The 19,612-nt window shown below is 41.1% G+C and overlaps 1 protein-coding gene across 5 annotated transcripts in view; it reads left to right on the top strand.

The window, feature by feature from the left end:
* Positions 1-19,612, top strand: part of LOC146567875 (RNA binding protein fox-1 homolog 3-like) — a 597,530-nt gene that overhangs the window by 547,343 nt on the left and 30,575 nt on the right. For all 5 annotated transcript variants that reach the window (XM_085283551.1, XM_085283549.1, XM_085283552.1 and 2 more), the window contains 5 exons: positions 414-474; positions 3,888-3,941; positions 15,087-15,219; positions 16,762-16,801; positions 16,989-17,053. In XM_085283551.1, coding sequence (XP_085139677.1) covers positions 414-474; positions 3,888-3,941; positions 15,087-15,219; positions 16,762-16,801; positions 16,989-17,053 — 353 coding nt within the window. The remainder of the gene's footprint in view (positions 1-413; positions 475-3,887; positions 3,942-15,086; positions 15,220-16,761; positions 16,802-16,988; positions 17,054-19,612) is intronic.

Raw genomic sequence — 19,612 nt, forward strand, 5'->3', positions numbered from 1 at the left:
TTCTGAAGGAATATAAGTCAGATGTTGTTTAGTATTACAAAGCAGTGGAATTAGCAGCATGCATATCAGAGAAACAGGAACACTAACATTATTATGGAAACTGCATTTTGAAACATAAATAACCCCAAAATATTTTAAAATATGACATTGAAACAACAATTTGTTTTATAAATTTTTCTCCCTGTTGTATTTTTTCTTTTTCTTTATCTGATGTTGAATGTTATGATTGATTCTTTCAATTAGACTGAGTGCATGTACCCTCACTTGTTGAATTGACAAAATACCAGCATTGCATGGAGAGTGGTTTTATTAGCAGTTATTAATTGCAAGCTCAGTTTTTGCTTTTTTGTGTATGTTTAATTTTGTATATCTTACACTGTCTTATTATACACCTTTTTTTTGTCTGCTGACAGGTGAACAATGCCACCGCCAGAGTAATGACGAACAAAAAGATGGCTAACCCTTACACAAACGGTAAAGTTTCCATTCATGTTTTTACCACTCTCATGTCTTCTTCTCCTGAGTTCTCTGCATTTTCTTCACTATTTTTAACAAGAAGCTTTTTGAGCTGTTTAAGAGGAGAAGTAAACAATTAGCCTTTCATAGACTAAGCTTGAGTGGAATGAAGGTTAAAAGATACAAATATGCACCAGATTGTGCCTTAATGCCAAACCAATTAACATTTGATTAATGAAACCAATATTTGTCAAGAGGCATTACATTTTGCATTAAACCAAACACAAATAGCAAACTGAAATCTAAAGCACGTATGGACGGTAAAAAGGTAAAAGAAAAGAGCAGCAAAGAGAAAGGGCCATCAGAGCTGAGAGGAGCGATTTCAAGTAGATGGAGAATGTGGTACACAGCATGATGCTGTGATAGATGACACAGTGAATGGATAAAGGAATAGAGCCAATAAAAAGAGCCAGGACTCATTCATAAACAGAGAGAGAAGGGCCTTTAGAGTACATGCTTCTCTCCTCCATCCCTTACACACACTTTTGTGATGATGGAAGGAGAAAGCACTGAAAAGAAAGCAGATAATGGGGGGGAGTGGTCAGACGTGTTAGTACCTCTACAGATACACCACACCTCTGTCCTATTTGTGCAGAGCCATAGTGAGCCCTGACATCACACATCTTTATTGGTAGTCTCTTCAGTCTGTCACCTCAAAGTCTTTTACTATCAAGCCCACTTCACATTTACCATCAATATGTGTGGCTTTGGATCACCGTGTGTCGCAGAACACCTCCAGCATGTATGCTGGGGCGGCGGTGAGGGAGGTGGGGTTTGCACAGTGTTTGTCTAGATCACAGGCGTCAAACTCCAGTGCTCGAGGGCCGGGGTCCTGAAACTTCTCCATGTGTCCCTGCATGCTGAGGTGACAGTTCAGCCATTTGATCCATGTTACAGCAGCTCATGACTGAATGAACATGGTGCAATAAAAGTACTTTTAGAAGTACATTTTCCAAACACTTAACATTTACTTAAATGTATTTAAATGTACTTGAGTAGGGTTAGGGGTTGCTACTGCAGCATGCATGACCTACTAATATTGATCGAAGATTGGAGTTTGACACCTTTGCTCTAGAGGACCATCCACTGTTTGTAAAGTCTACAGTTCGCTCAGATGCATCAGAGGGGTTACTATCTTATTCAAGGATATTTGGCATGCAGGCTGGGGGCAGCCAGGGTTTGAACCAGCAACCTCATCTACTTCCTGCGCTACAGTCAGTCACCCTCAATGTCTTTTTTTTAGCAAATTAACTTTGTGTACAATAATTACTTTTTCTTTTTTCATTCAGAACATGAAAGAAAGATGACATTTGTGATAAAGAAAAATAAAGAAGAGAAAAATTTACCAAGAGTTAGGATTACCGAGTTAACTGATTGTTTATTACCTTAAACCATATAAAGAATGCTTAAAATGCTTCCATCTGGAGGCAGAGTGATAATGTTTATGACAGTCCAGATAAAAAAGTTCACTATACAATCCATCCATCCATTTTCTACTCCATGTTTGGATCACAGGGACAGCAAACAGGGAAGTCCATCTCCCTCTCACCAACTACCTCCTCCAGCTCAAACGGGAAGCTGCTGATTCCGAAGCCAGCGAGAGTTATGGTAGTCCCACTAGGACATGGCACTTAGGAGGTGCCGAGGAAGATTGTCTGGTCAGATCCCCAAACAGCTGTACTGTTTAAGTCCCTCCAAAATGACTGACTCATCACACTCTTGCTAAGAAAGAGCTCAGCCACTCTTCAGAGAAAATTAATTTTCTCCACTTTAATCTGAAATCTAATTTTTTCGGCCACTTTCCAAAGCTGTCATGGTCTGTGGATCACTGACTCAGATTTTTGAGTTTTTGGGATGTTTTAGGGTTTTTCTCATTTTTGGTTGTTTTTGTAGTGCTCCTGTTCTATTGGTTCGTTTTATGTTTGAGCTCCACAGTCTTCGGTTCATGGTCTTTATTAATGGTGCCTCTCAGTTGTATTATCCATTTACCTGCTGTGTATACAGCATGTTGTCTGAGTCTTCCTTTGCTCTCCCTCTTGTATCCCTGTGTCCTCCAAGTTTTCCCTCAGAGTTTCCACCTTTTTCTAGTTCCAGGTTCCGAGTTTCTTCCTTTTCTGAGTATTGTATTTTGTATTTCTTTTAGAGTTTCTAAATAACAATAAAGCTGTCTCTCTAAGTTAGTCTGTTGTCTCGGAGTCCTGCAATTGGGTCCTACAGTGCCTGCCACGCAGCTGAACAGCTTGTAGTCATTGTTGGCAGTTGGAATGTAGCTTGACCAGTAAATCAGCAGCTTCACTTTCATGCTCAGCTTTCTCTTCTCCACTACAGACCAATGCAGTGGCTTCAGGTGTGGCACAATCAGTCTGTCATTCTCCCGCTCCCCTTTTCCCTCCCTCATGAAAGAAATGCAAAATACTTAAACTCCACTTGGGGTATTGGCTCCTCTCTGGCCTGGAGTGATGCCTCCGCTCAGACACTCAGCTATGAAGCACTCAGGTGTGAGAGCAGAGAGGCCTCCACCTGGAGAAGGCAACAGAACCTCAGTCCTGGCAGAGTGTTCGCAGAAAGGATTTAACTTATTGCTTGCAATCCGAACGAAGCTTTCACTGTGATTGGAAAAAGACTGAATAGTTCATATCAACGGAGCAAAAAATGGTAAATAGACTGCTTCTTAAATAGTGCTTTTCTAGTCTGCATTAGCACTCAAAGCACTTTATACAACTTGCCTCATTCACCGAAGCACTTTTTATTTCTATGGAGGTGCATTCTAGCTAAAAGTCACACTCCAGTGGATACAAAGAACACCGTGAGGTTAGTACCAGGGATTGAACCACCAACTTTCCACCTAACAGGCAACCTGCTCTACCCCCTGTGCTACAGCCAGGTTCCTTCTATGCAGTACTGCTGTTCACATGTTTGACCTCATCACCATCCCAGGACTGCCCCGCCAGACATTCTTATTTGTCTTTGGTAAACAAAAGGCTAGGACACACACATAAACATTCGCATCACCACCACACAAGACGAGTGCAATATTTCAGAGCAACACATTTGTATAAATGTTGCACATCTGCATAGTTGGTTTGTTTAGATTTGTTTTTATTGTCAGCAATTATTTGTTTTTTATTGTTTTTTATTCTAAATGCTGCGACCAGAGAGTTGCTTCTAATTTTGTTGAACATCCGATGTTTAATGACAATTAAAGGGTTGTGATTCTGTTTCTAATTAATGATGCATTTGCAAAAGATAAGAGCAAAGTGATTCAAAGGAAAAGGTTTGTTATATAGCCGCAGAGAGGTGCAGCTTCATGCAGCAATGCTAACGTTTATCCTGTGTGTGCGGTTTTGCTTGCATGTGTGTCTCCTGTGCAGGCTGGAAGCTGAATCCAATGGTTGGAGCCGTATATGGTCCTGAATTTTATGCAGGTAAAAGAAAAAAAATCACACAGAGATCAAGCATATATAGCACCAGCCACCCTTTTTTAATGTACTTCCTTATGTGTTTTTTTAATGAATAGCATATGTGACCATCTACCTCGTCCGCTAAATCCAATCTAAAGAGAATACAAAGTTTTGTGTCCATATATGCATGCCTAGCTGCACTTAGTGTTGGTTTGGGTGTGTTTTGTATCTTGCATGTGCAATCTGGTGTGTGTGTGTGTGCACCTGTGTTTCACTCTTCCTTTAAGTTTTGGCTAACATATATATAAACCAGGGTTGGCTAGCAGCGTGCTGTTTTTGATTCAGATACACAACCGGTCAAATGTTTTAGAACACCCCAGTTTTTCCATTTATGGTATAAAGGTAGTGATGTGGTTTCTGCAAAGAAAGTCAAAGTGTCAGTGAGTACAGTTCCCTTCACCATCGAGCGCACTGAGGTCTGCAGACCCAAAGACACGACTGAATCAGAGGACAAGTTTCTGAGAGTTAACAGCTTGTGTGATGGCGGCTCACGGGACAACAGCTTCAAGCACAGCTTAATAGTGGTCGTAGTGAGCAAGTCTCAGTTTCAGCTGTGAAGAGAAAACTTCAGGTTTGACAGGACGAGCTGCACCAAGAAAGCCATCTCTAAGATGTCAAAATAAGACAAAGAGGCTTGTCTGGGCCATGAAACACCACCAATGGACTACTGAAGACTGGAAGAAGGTTTTATGGATCTCCAAAAGTTGCTTCTGTTCATCTGGACGTTCGTCATCATCCAGGTGACGTCTTCAGTCTCAGCTGACTGCAGGTTCCAATCTTATAAACAGGACATGTGCATAATGACTGAAACCAGCCCACTGATGGAACAATGGGCTGGGAGGTCAGTTCCTTAATCATAATTATGCAAATTCTCATGACCACTGATCAACAACCACTGATCAATGTCCATGAGTCCCATTCACAGAGAGCTGGGGAATGGCTGCAATCACAGCATTGTAAGATGGTGACAGATGTACCCTTAGGCCCTCCTCAGCTGAGACTGAAGACGTCACCTGGATGATGACGAAACGTTTCTCCCACAAAACGCTACGTCCAGATGAAAAGAATCAACTTTTGGAGATTTGTTTTCCTGGATGATTGAGAATGCATCAAGAAGGTTTTATGGACTGATGAATCAAAATTTGAAATCTTTGGTACATCACAAAGGATCTTTGTACGCCATCGTGTAGGTGAAAGGATGGTTCCACAGTGTGTGTCTGAATTTTGGCATCAATTCTTCAAAACAATTTCAGATATATGAGGTATAAATTTAACTCCGACTCCACATATTGCTATTTTTGGCAAACCACCAAATAACCTTCGTATCACAGCTATCCAAAATAACCTTATTGCCTTTGCTTCTCTTGTTGCCCTTAAAGAATTTGTTGTGTAAATCATCTCAGCCATCATTAATCAAAGTCTGGTTACATGACATCCTAGGACTTCAAAAACTGGAGAAGATAAAATTCTCCCTCAGATGACATCGCCCTGCTGGGCTCGATTCAGGAAGACCTCCAAAAGTTGACCGCGGCCCTGCAGAGGGAGGCAACGAAAGTTGGATTAAGAATCAGCGCCAAAAAAACCAAGGTACTCCGAGTTGGCTATGCACGTGCCCGCATTCCTGTCATGATCAACCAACAACGTGCTGAAGAGGTGGAGAATTTTACATATCTTGGCAGCATCATCTCGAATGACGGGGTCTCTGATCGGGATGTCGACGCCAGAATAGGGAAGGCAGTTGGTGTCCTGCGACGTCTCCAACCTATTTGGAACTCGACCTCCCTGAATGTAAGGGTCAAGATCAGACTACTGAACTCTATCGTCTTCCCTACTGCACTTTACGCTAGTGAAACCTGGCGCTCAACAAGTGCAATTATTCAACACCTGAACGTGCTTCAACAACATGGCTTGCGGCGAATCCTGAGAATTTCCTACCGGGACCGAATAACAAATGAGGAGGTCCTACGAAGAGCAGGCACCCGCCCATTAGCCGATGTTGTTGCAGAAAGGCGCTTTCGCTTTGTGGGACATATTTTACGCCTACCCCCTCATCGCCCAGCTAAGATTGCCATGACATGGCGTCCACGCACTGGCAAGCGAAAGCAAGGCCGACCAAAGACCACATGGCGTCGAACATTTATGGACGATCTGAGAACTGTCGACATTGCCTGGGACGAAGCTGAAGCAGTCGCTGCTGACCGACATCGATGGAGATCACTAGCTGCCCGATGCGCCGCTCGGCGTAGGAGGAACTAAGTCTAAGTCTAAGTCAGAGGCTCGTCAGATAGATTTTTTACTTACTGGAAACCGTTACTTAAATACTTAGAAAAGTTACCAGCGCGAGAAATCTCTTTGTAGTCCACCATATGACCGTGCACAAATTCTCCTGCTATTGCCAGCAGGGGCTGCTCCACCTCATAAGACTTCGTTTAAGATACTCCAGCATTATTAATTTACTTCAACCGAGGAGCAAGTAGTCATTAATAGCAATATTAACTAATGTTGATTAATGTTAATATTAATCTACAAGGATGAGCGCTAGCACTTTATTGTTGATTTTTTTTTTTTTGGTTTTTTCTTTGGTTTTTGTTTGTTTTGGGGGGGGTTTGGTTTTTTTCTCTTTTTTTGTATGGGTTAATCCAAGCCTATTCAAATGGCGGCCCGCGGGCCAAATGCGGCCCAGAAGCAACCTGCGAGTGGCCCTGCCTGTGGTCCTGGCAGAAACACAGAGAAAACGCAAAAAATGAATTCATTAATTAATTTTAAAAAAATTAAAAATTCCTACAGCGTAGTGTAGACTGTGAATGCAACACTCCTAGTAGCCTAGCAATATTTAACCCACAATGCACCGTGATGTAAACATATTAAACAATCATCGTAATATATGATGCGACAACAGCATGTCTTTCTCACTTCAAAAGCGCAAAATTGACAATGAAAACTGTCGGTTTAACCCTGCCTGGACTGACAAATACTTATTCATTTTACCGAGTTTAATAATCTTACAACCGGAGTTGTACTACCATGGTGAGGGTCCTGTACAGCCCAAGAGAGAGCTGCAGCAGCTTCCCTTCGTGTTTGCTTCTTGGCGAAGAAGAAAAGGCCTTTCACAGATTCTGAAACAATGAAATACTGCATGCTGGCCGTGGTGGATGCAGTGAAAAGTGATGAATAAATTAAAGTAAGTGTGACATCTGCTATTAAAAACGTACCCCTGTAGGACAGTTCAAATATTCGTAGAGTTGAAGTTCTGGCGTCAGATGAGTTTGAAATGCTGTTAGATGACCTGAAGAAAACTGATGTAATGTCTATAGCAGGAGATCACAGACAGAACTGATAATGCACAGTTGTGCGTATATGTCCGTTTTTTGGATGGGAAATTGCTCGGTTTACTACCGTTAGAGGGACACACAGCTGGCGAAATAATGTTTGAGAAGATTTCAGCTCTTTTTGAGGAAAATGGTCTGGATATGAAGCGTGTCTGTATACTTGTGAACGATGGGGCTCCATCCATGGCAGGAAAAGTGAGTGGTCAGCGAAATATTTATTTTAATTTGAAAGGGAATTATCAAAATTTTTTTTGTTATTATTATTATTATTATTATTTCAAATGTGCAAAAAATAGTTTAGTCATAGCTCCCTTTTTTTTAAATGGACCTTTTGGTGTGCATTTGTGAGAGGTCACCACCAGATTTATAGGGGGAAAGGAATAAAAAAAAAAACTTGTTTTTCAGTACAGTTGTGTGGGTTTGAAATTGATCATGATCTGCTGCTTACTGGCTTCAAAAAAAATATCTGGCCCAGATAAATTCCTCGGTTTGAAAATCTGGCCCAACTAACTTCGTAGTTGAATAGGCATGGGTTAATCCATCTTTCTGTAACATATTTACCTTCAAATTATTGGGAGGGAGTGGGGGGGTATTCATGCCATCTATGTTATTTATGTTTATTGAATGTTATAAAAACGAAAAAGAAGAGACTATCATTTCTACCTGTACCTATGTGCTTTATGACTGTCTGGCATTTGATAAATTTAAAAAAAGAAATTCTAAAGTGATAAAAGAGTAGAATAGAATAGTTTTATTATTATCCATGTACAGCAAAATTGGAGGTGCTCCTCACTGTGTGTTTCCTAGGGCTGCAACTATCGATACATTTAGTAACTATTGAGTGTTCTATTAATTTTTCGATTGAGAAATAAGATGACAAATTATTATTAATGAGAATAATAAATATTCAAAACAGGAAAAAAATGCAGGTCTTTACAGTAGATCGCAGCAGATGGCCCCGCCCCTCCCTGAGCCTGGTTCTGCTGGAGGTTTCTTCCTGTTAAAAGGGAATTTTTCCTTCCCACTGTCGCCAAAGTGCTTGTTCATAGGGGGTCACATGATTGTTGGGTTTTTCTCTGTATTATTGTAGGGTCTACTGTACAATATAAAGTGCCTTGAGGCGACTGTTGTTGTGATTTGGTGCTGTATAAATAAAAATTGAATAGAAATACGTTTTCTTTCACTTTACATGATGTGATCATCGCGGTAACAGCTCCACCTCTTTTCTTTGAAAAAACTTGTGGCCACATGAGCTTAATGCTTTTTATTCATAGTTGTGTTTCTATTGCAAGTCTGTTGTCAGTTGCAAATGTGAGAGAAATTCTCGAATTTACGTGGTGAACACTCGGCACTACAGAGCCGTGTGTAAAAAGGAAGCATCACAGCAAAAAAATGTGGGATTTTTTATAATCGAGTTTTTCAGGATACATGATGAATCGTTGCAGCCCTAGTGTTTATGCAGAGATTGCTCTGCAGATCTGCACTCGTTTTTTAAGTCTAAATTGATCTTTGTGTAAAATGCATTCATCAACAGAACACATTTGCATTTTGTTCTGCTAAATTTAGAGAAAGGCCACCTCCCACCTCTGTCTGTTTAGAGGCAATGGGACAACGATGGGCAGGAGTGGGGAGTTTAAATGCTGCCGGTCAGGAAGCAAAGAGAATGGTCACTGAAAAGGTTCATGGATGTAGTGAAGGAGGGCGTGCATGCTTGCACTAGAGTGAGGTAGAGATGAAGGCAGATGATGCTGTTACCACAGCCCCTAGTTGAAGCAGCTATAAGCAGAAGAAGGACAAAAAGATCAGATCTCCTCTAATAACAATTACAGGATATTTTTTATATATTTGTTTTTTTCAGTGAGAATTTCCAGGACTGAAAAATCTAACCATCAAGGAAATGTCCAAATTTGCAGTTCATCTACCTGGTAAAGACCTATAGACTAAATGCACAAGTGATAAAAATAACAACCTGGTAAAACAACAACAATAATAATAAAAATAATAAACATTTTGAGTTAACAGCTGTCTAACAGGTATGTTAGGTAGGTTTTAGTTCTGAAGTGGATCCAGGCTGAATTCAGAATGGGAGAACGCAGCACATGTGTAGAGAATCGAAACTATCACTGGGGGAAGCAAAATTCAAAGCAAGACACAAGAGACGACTGTCAAAGTAAAACAGGAAATGACTCAGAAGATACCTACGAACTGCAGAGACCACAAAGTCACAAAAAATGTCAAAAAGGGAAGTCTGGGAAAAGAAAGAATAACCTCAAGAGAAAAACAAAAACACTGGGAAATACAAAACTAGCAGTCTGTGCTCGAATAATCATGACATAGAGAGAGGAGCCCAAAACTCAACGAAACCAGAGTGAAGCTTAATTCTAGTCTACTGCAAACATGGACACAGATCCAACACCTTCTGTCCTCTTAAACTTCTTTGAAGTCTCCCTCCTGGGTGCATAGTTGGTGAAGTGAAATTTAAATCTTCTGTTGACAAATCTACAAATCTAATAACACACAGGCAGGTACTCAAACATCCATCTGGAACCAAACATTCAATGCAACTCAGGTCAATTTTATTTATATAAAACTGATTTGAATCAAATGACAACAACAGTCACCTCGAGGTGCTTTATATCATAAGATAAAGAAACTACAACAACAGAGAGAAAACCCCAACAATCGAACGACCTCCTGTGAGCAAGCATGGGAAGAACCTCCAGCAGAACCAGGCTCGAGGAGGTGCAGCCATCTGCTGTGACTAGTTGGGGGTGATGGAAATTCAAACTAGTAATAATTATAAAGCTTAAGGGCAACACTGAAGCAGAAAGCATTTAATAATAAACATGGACCAACATTATGAAGCAACGCCTGAGACCAGGAGGATGCTTTTACAACTCATATATTTATTTACTATATAGGCTTAAAATAAAGGGCTGCAGACAGGTGTCCGCACATTTGACTAGAACAGGTGTGTCAAACACAAGGCCTGGGGCCCAGAATCGGCCCGGCAGAGACATTTTAAGTGAATTTTACAACATTTCCTGTTGATAAAGACCTCCACCATTGCATGTATTACATATCACATCATTAAATAAAAACTAAACAACAGCAATGGTCTAACATAGTGTAAAAATGGAAACATTCCTATCTGCCACAGAAGCTTCTAGTTTGTTTTACCGTTATAGGGGGTGAAGGACTTTTAATGGGGAGTGAACTACCAGAACGTTTTCTGTAATTTTATATTTATTTATTTGTGTTGACAGATTTCCTGCATTTACTACAGCAGCATATTTTCCTTAAACTGAATTAAATCTTTACACTAAAGTGGGCTGTATGTGGCCCACAATGTAAACGACTTTGACATCACTGCTCTATAATACTTTGGCATACAGAAGAGCAGACAAACATGTGTACCAGTCGTGTTTGTATACCCTGTGTATGTTAGTAAGTCGAGATAATTCACAGCCAACAATCGTTTTGAAGCTCCATATAATCTGCATATTACACCACCCTTTTCTCTATATAAGGAAACATGTTTTCCTCCAGGTGAAGCACAGAGAGTGTTGACTATGTTGCACCTTTAAGACAAGAAATAAGGAGAAAGTCTGACTAGAGAATTAAATAATAGTCTGCAGTCCAAAGAAGAGGCTGAAATAATGGAAATGCTAAATATGATGTCCCAGAGACACTGACTGTGTCTCTGGGACAGTAACATAGATGCAAACACTCTTAGTGACGACATCCAGCAATGACAGAACGTTTAAATTGATAAAATTAGGTCAGTGGACACAGAGCACCAGTCTGTCATGGTGAAGAGAGAACTGAGCCTAACAGCAAGGTTTTTGGTGTCTCTCAGATAAGCTGGAGGATGTTACTGCAGCCGAAGAGAAGTGGTTAAAAGAGAAGCTTTTCAAAAACTGCTCCCAGAGAGCTCTGACACCAAATCTAAAAGCAGGCCAGTTTCTAAAAGGAGCTGTACTTCAGTTTCTTGAAGACTAACTGAAACCGACCTCACGGCCCTTTGTTAGTCAGTGGTGCCAGTTTCAGTCATGATGCAAAGGTACTGTTTTTATAAGGTTGTGTTAGGCCTTTTCCAACATGACTGCACACAAAACATCCATAGAGACATGGATGATCAAGTTTAGTATGGAAGAACTTGACTGACCCGGACAACCTAATAGACCTTTGGCATGAAGGTTGCCAGGCCGTCGTCTCCACCGTCACTGTCTGACCTCAGAAATGCGCTTCTGGAAAAATGATTAGAAATTCCCATAAACACAGTCTCGACTCTTTTCATAGAAGAGTTGAAGCTGTCATAGCTCCAGAGGGTGGTCCACATCATAGCAAACCCTGTGGCTTATGAATGGGATCTCACTTGAGTTCATATGTGTGTGAGGGATACAACATGAATGCCTAGAAGAAATGAAACCACAGAACACAGAAGAATTACAGAAAGCATTAACCCCGTTTAAAAGCAAAGCGGTCCCTCCTACGGATGCACACCACGAGGTTTGAATTCAGCTTTACTGCACACCACCTTACCTGGTTCAAGACTTTATTTGTCTACCTGTTGGGTAACATTTGTGACTAAGTTAAGATAATTGCATTAATGTTATGTACAGTAAATTACCAGATTACTTTGAGAAAAAGTTTATGGCTCTCCATATAAATTCAGTTTAGAGAGAGAAACTCTAAGTACTCTTGTCTCAGCCGTGAATTGTTCCACCTTTGGCCCAAAAGGTTAGACAAGACTCTCCAACTTTATGTATCTATTTATGCTTATGTCAGTTAGATATATCATGGACTAGCACTGTATGAAGGGTTGTCATAGTGGCAGCCATAAATGCATCCCGTGTGTTTGCACTGACATCTTGTGGTCTCACAGATAAATGATGGAGTATGCTGAAGGGCCTGTGTGTGCTTAACTCTGCTGGACTACACACACTGCTTCTTTTATTTATTAATTTTAATAACATTTGTCCCACATGTCCAATCCTTTACCTTTTTATAAAAAAAACAATCACTTTGTGCTTTAGTTGATGGATTCTGCAGATGTTTTTGTAATACATTAAAAATAAAACAAAAGGCAAAAGGGGAACTAATATTAAAGGGAAAGTGGGAAACACAAAGATCCACTGGCTTACAGAATTGTCACTTCCTCGGCCCTTTCCCTTTCCTAACACATATTTTAGCACTTTGTAAAAGAGAATCCCCAAAACAGGCATCCTCTCAATCTTGAACTCCTTCACATTTGTAATCTAAGGATCTTGGAAAGAAAAGCATCAGGAGAGTCTTCTCCAAGCACAACATCTCAGTGCACTTCAGACCTAGCTACACCCTCAGATAAAAAGACAAAACTCTCAAACACAAACTTAGCAACAAAGTGCATGTGGTGCAGTGCACTGACGAGTGCTTACACCTCCACATTGGAGAAACCAAACAGCCACTCCATAAACACATGGCACAACATTGAAGAGCCACCTCATCAGGACAAGACTTGGCTGTACATCTGCATCTAAAGGTGGTTTGAAAATGGAGTGAAAGAAGCATCTATATACACTGTGAACGACCATCTTTGTACTGAGGCGGGGCTTACGACATCAAATATACCACCTAAAATGCAGTTTTTAAAAGCCCTTCAACCTCCACTCACATCTTGCATCATCTGCTGCAACCTGTTGGGGTGGGAGAAGGAAGACAGGATAAAGACATGCTGTGGAAGAGAGACAGAGATTAATAACAGATATGATTCAATGCAGAGAGGTCTGTTAATACATAGTGAGTGAGAAAGGTGACTGGAAAGGAAAAACTCAATGCATCATGGGAATCCCCCGGCAGCCTACGTCTATTGCAGCATAACTAAGGGAGGATCCAGGGTCACCTGGTCCAGCCCTAACTATATGCTTTAGCAAAAAGGAAAGTTTGAAGCCTAATCTTGAAAGTACAGATAGTGTCTGTCTCCTGAATCCAAACTGGAAGCTGGTTCCACAGAAGAGGGGCCTGAAAACTGAAGGCTCTGCCTCCCATTCTACTTTTAAATACTCTAGGAACAACAAGTAGGCCTGCAGAGCGAGAGCCAAGTGCTCTAATAGGGTGATATGGTACTACAAGGTCATTAAGATAAGATGGGGCCTGATTATTTAAGACCTTGTATGTGAGGAGCAGGATTTTGAGTTCTGGATTTAACAGGAAGCCAAAACAGGAGAAATCTGCTCTCTCTTTCTAGTCCCTGTCAGGACTCTTGCTGCAGCATTTTGGATTAGCTGAAGGCTTTTCAGTGAGTTTTTAGGACTTCCTGATAATAATGAATTACAGTCGTCCAGCCTGGAAGTAATAAATGCATGAACTAGTTTTTCAGCGTCACTCTGAGACAGGATATTTCTGACTTTAGAGATGTTGCGCACATGGAAGAAAGCAGTCTTACATATTTGTTTAATATGTGCGTTGAAGGACATGTCCTGGTCAAAAATGACTCCAAGGTTCCTCACAGTGTTACTGGAGACCAAGGTAATGCCATCCAGAGGAAGAGTCTGGTTAAAAACTGCATTTCTAGTATTTTTAGAGCCGAGTACAATAACCTTAGTTTTAAGTAACGCTTTATCTTCTGCCACCTTAAAGGCCTGTGGTATGTAGGCAATTAATAGGGACTGAATGTTTAAGATTGAAGCAGATCTCTTCGTAGGAATGGGGTCTAAAAGTCACGTTGATGGTTTGGAGGAAGTAATTGGTGAAGTTAACTCAGAAAGATCAATTGGAGAAAAAGAGTTAAATAAATAAAGTGGTAGTGAAGCAGCTGTAGAAAATGTTACATCTCTCCTTTTCTCCTTGCAGTGTGAGCGCTCCTCACAAACACACATCTGCAGATGATCAGCCAGCTGTTTTACATCTACTCTAACCAGAGAATTTTCCAGCTAAAAGGAAGGTTGGCTTGTTGTGCATAGTCCACTAGCAGATATAGAGTAAAGCATTAACAAATCGTAGGACTTCTCGGAACAGTGTCTGAGAAATAAGGTCTGATGGACACAGAGAGGGTCAAAGTAAATGTCAAAAGTACTAAAACTAGCTTTATGTAATGATACATCTTTGAGATTCTTATAAGTAAAGTTTTCTTTAATGGTTAAAACTTCATTTTTTAAGTAGTTCAGAAAGTCTTTACTACTTAAGGTTAAAGGAATACTTGGTTAAACCGACCTCTAAGTCTTTGTTCTTATTTTCTCCAGTTAAGGCTGAATAGTAAGATGTGTTAGCTTTATGAAAAGCTTTTTATAGAACAGCAAACTCTTTCTCTAGGCTAAATAAACATCTTTTAAATTAGTGAGATTCAATTTCCTCTTTAAGTTCTGTGTTTGTGAGTTTTACCGGGGACACAAGCATTTCTGATTTCTTGCTTTCTTCTGCAGAGGAGCCAAAGTCCAGGGCCGTACACAGTGAGGAAGCAAAACTATTATAGAGATATTCAACCTTTCTGGAAGTAGATTAGTAGCTGCTCTGTACTGTGTTGGCACGTGGCCTTGAAGAAGTTAACAGCAGAGGAATTACACCCTTAAAATCCGTTACAGCACTTTTCCAAAAGACATCTTCAGTAATGACATTTATTCCTCACTGTGTACCCCTTTATGCTAAATTTAAATGTTATTGATCCGACAAAAGGTTTTCAGGGAATACTGTAAGATGTTCAAATTGTATGCCATATTTCAGATCAAGATCCAGGATGTAATAAAGTGGTTGTGTGTTCAGTGAAGCCGACTGAGTCTATGATTTTATGTATCTTTGTCAGTGGCAGGTTTTCCATACCCCAGTGCAGGAGCAGCTGTTGCCTACAGAGGGGCTCATTTGAGAGGCAGGGGCCGCGCCATCTACAACACGTTCCGTGCTGCACCTCCACCTCCACCTATCCCCACCTATGGAACGTGAGTTTTTGCTAACATACAAAGACATTGATGTGATAACAGGGAGTGGAAAACAAAAACACCTTCTAATAGAGCAGGAAATTGCTAGACTGTTTTTGTGTGTGTTTCAGGACATGAAGGCACTGAAGAAGAAAAATAATAAATTAATAGTGTAAAATAAAGGAGTCATAAGAAGAAATAAAGGTCAAGAAGGCAGCAGGAGAGGAATGGTGCAGGCTGGTCATATCCACTGAATAAATAATTTAACCTGTGTGGTACATGCACTGCTCCAAAAATTGTAGTTTTAATCAGAGTCAGTTCTGCCAGTGTGGGTTGTTAATCCCCAAACAGGAGTGGTTTTACAGGTGCAGGCCCTCGATATTTGTTCCTTTCTCATCGTTTCTGTTTTTTACTAGTTTGTATTTGGCTCGGTCAGTGTCGATACTGGGAGCATAAGGCGATACCTGGACCATGTAGAGGTTCTACAGGTAATCCACTCCTTCAGGATGACACATGGTGTCCATGGTGGCCAGAAGGTTTGCTGTGTGTGGCCCGGTTTGCTATCCTTGGCATCTCTGTGGGGGGTGGTATGCTATGTTGGGGTGGGACCTATGTTGTTTGCTATGTTGAGATAAGGGGACTCTTCTTCATGTGTTGATCTAGAGAGATCCTGCCAGTTCTTTCCAAGTTGGCTCTCTGGCTCCTTCTCTTTTCCTTCTTTTCTCTTTTCCATGCATCGTGCTGGCTGCTGCGGTCCTGGGGTGTCCTCCCTGCCTTCAGGTTGGCACCTTTTGCGGCTGGTCCTCTTGCGCCTTAGGGGGTGGGCCAAGGTGCCTGGTTTGTGCTGCGTTCTGGGCCCTTCTCTCTGGGTGCCCTTTCTACATCTGTGGGGCCAGGATGTGTTGCTTGTGCTGCACTGCACAATGTCTTAAAGACATAAAGACCAGGATGGTCTTTATGTAAGACTGCTTTCTTCCATTTGTGCAGCATCTCTTAACTTAGAAATATCCTGCCTCTGAGTGACGCTGAAAAACTAGTTCATGCATTTATTACTTCAGCCTTCAGTTAATCCAAACCCTGTGATTGTTGTTGATGATGTGCATACATCTCTTCATCAAAGTTTAATCACAACAATGCATATTTGACAAGTTCAATGGACTTCATTGGCTTCCATCCTATTTGAATCCAGTAATCAACTTTGGGATGTACTGTAATGTGATTTTCAGAGGATGAATATCTGCACAAGTTATGTGAAGCAATCAGAAAGTGGAATCTCAAAAGAAGGCTCTTTGTAAGCCCATGCCACCAAAATGAGGCTGTTTAGAGCCCAACAGGCGGTCGTGTCCTGTACGGTCATCCGAATGAAGTCCTTGCAGGTATTGTTTGCTCGAGGAGAATATCAGGAAATCTAATTACCTTTAATGTCAGTTTACCAGATGTTGTCAGATCATCTATGATGTCATTTAGTTAGGACATTTTTCAGTATGAAAACCCGTCACCCTGTCAGTTCTGTATATTTCAATGTTAAATATATGCTTAATATTTGATATTCTATGTCAACAGTGTGGTCTACCAGGATGGATTTTATGGGGCAGAAATATATGTAAGTCAAAGCCCAATGATATGCATTTATATTTCATTTCTGTGTAGTTGCAAGATTGATTTTTAAGCATTTCTTCTAATAATGACCAACTGGCCAAGACAGTAGTCTGGATTTGATGTTGAATTTTGAAGATAATCTCTTCTAATCTGTAATGAGAGCGATTTGAAATTGTTCTGTTTCTCTTCAGGGAGGATATGCAGCCTACAGATATGCACAGCCAGCTGGTACTGCTGCAGCTGCTTATAGTGACAGGTACGATATTTTCTCTTCCATGTCTGAAGCCTTCTTGAAAAAACGTTCTCACAGAACAAAACTGGTCGCATCATCTTATCCTGTTTCTTACTTTATCTGGTATGCTTTCATACCATCATCTGTATGCTCATATGAAAAAGAACATTTTCATACAATTCAAATCAAATCAAATCACTTTTATTGTCACATCACATGTGCAGGTACATTGGTACAGTACATGTGAGTGAAATTCTTGTGTGCGAGCTTCACAAGCAGCAGAGTTGTGCAAAATACAATAATGTAAACAAGCAAAATACAAGAATGGCTACATCTGAAACTAATAAATATATGTACAATATATAATAGTATATGCATTTCTGGATGTGTATACTAAATATTTTTCTACGTGTGTGTGTGTGTGTGTGTGTGTGTGTGTGTGTGTGTGTGTGTGTGTGTGTGTGTGTGTGTGTGTGTGTGTGTGTATATATACACATATTTTACAGATTAAATAGAGTAAACAATAAATAAAATATATAACATATACAGAGTTGAGACATGTGCAAAACAGTGGCATTACTGTACAGTATGGAGTGCATAATGTTAAAGTTCCAGTAGTGAAGCTGAGGTGTCTATGACGTGTTCAGCAGTCTGATGGCCTGATGGAAGAAGCTGTCTCTCAGTCTGCTGGTACGGGACCGGATGCTGCAGAACCTCCTTCCTGATGGAAGCAGTCTGAACAGTTTATGGCTGGGGTGACTGGAGTCCTTGATGATCCTCCCCGCTTTCCTCAGGCAGCGCTTCCTGTAGATGTCTTGGAGGGAGGGAAGCTCACCTCCAATTATCCGTTCAGAGCACCGCACTACTCGCTGGAGAGCTTTGCGGTTGTAGGCGGTGCTGTTGCCATACCAGGTGGTGATGCATCCAGTGAGGATGCTCTCAATGGCACAGTGATAGAAGGTCCTGAGGATGCGGGGGCTCATGCCGAATCTTTTCAGTCTCCTGAGAAAGAAGAGGCGCTGCTGCGCCTTCTTCACTGTTTTGTTTGTGTGTACTGACCACGTAAGATCCTCAGCCAGATGTACACCAAGGAACCGGAAGCTGCTCACTCTCTCCACAGCAGCGCCGTTGATGGTGATGGGGGTGTGTACTTCTCTGCACCTCCGGAAGTCCACTATCAACTCCTTTGTCTTTGCGACGTTGAGGGTGAGATGGTTGTCTTGACACCAGTGGGTCAATTCTATGGAGCCCTGTGAAAAACTAAGCATAGACCATGTTTCTTCTTCTATGGTTATGGTTTTCTGGATGCCTTTATCTCTCTTTTACAACATTGCTTGCGAGCACAGATCTCTTAAGGTCCTGCCAGAGACAACACCAAATGGTCCAAGGTCTGGACTTGGACTGGCTTTTGGCTCACAATTTTCAAGACTTTATGAAATCTCATATACCGTGCTTATTTGTTTATTATTGTGGGATCTTTACCTACAACATAAAGTGTGTCTCGGGAACTGTTGTTGTGATTTGGCACTGTATAAATAAAACTGAACTGAACTGAAAATTAGATTACTCCTAATGTCTTAGAGTTCAGGATCCTGTGTTTTTCCTCAGGTTTGATGATTCCTGTAGAACGTGACTAGTGTTGTTTAATAATGAGGGTTTCCATACCTGTTCGACGTGAATAGTGCACTGTGCATGCAGTGGGAATGTCTATCACAGGACCGGGTTCCCACCCCTGGAGTCGAGCTGCTTGCACGTAATGTCGCCACTGTCATACACAGTAAAAGCTTATAAGCAATCATAAACCCAGCGTTTTTACTAAACATCAAACATGATGTCAGAAGTTGGGGTTTGGTCATGTGCTAAAAAGCTGCCAACAAAGCGGTAAGCTAAACGTTTTCTCAGCCCTTTAAAGACATAGCAAGCAAGCAGCTAACGTTGTTCAGCTATCGTAGCAAAGGCTATTAAACATCAATGACCATGTGGAAGGATTCTGTAGACCAGAATCATTGATGTTTAATGGAAACATTGCCAAGAAGTCGCCCGTGTACGAGCAAGAATACGATATATTCATGGCAGCATGAGAAAGCAACTACTGCATGACAGTGACTTAACCTTAAGCAAAGCAATTGAAATGAGCTAAATATTCGAATAGCAGCCCCAAACGACAGCAAAGGTGGATAGTTTCATCACAAAATAAGTGCGACACGATCAGAACAGAGTCCTGCACATGCAATAACTAACTGCAACAACTGTGGAGGTGGCGTTGAGATGCAAGCGCCCAGCAGTGATGAAGAAATGTTCTTTGTGAATGGGGTCAATATAGACACTGGGAATCCCTGTTTTCTGCATAGGAATGACGTATTCACCACTGTGCATATCAATGAAAAACCAATAGAGCTGCCGTCAAATGTAATGTCATGCCCGCCGACTGAAACAAAACAGAAGACTCAGAAAACCAAACTGGTGGCATATGGAGGTGAGGAAATTCAAACAGCTGGCACAGCTACACTTTGACCCACTCTGCAGGCAAGGAATACCCGCTGTAATTCTTTGTAGTGAAATGGGTCAACGACATAATCATTG

The sequence above is a fragment of the Mchenga conophoros genome, linkage group LG8 (genome assembly GCF_057382185.1).
Source record: "Mchenga conophoros isolate Kocher_MC1m ecotype Shallow Benthic linkage group LG8, M_conophoros_male_GT1.1, whole genome shotgun sequence".
Taxonomy (NCBI): domain Eukaryota; kingdom Metazoa; phylum Chordata; class Actinopteri; order Cichliformes; family Cichlidae; genus Mchenga; species Mchenga conophoros.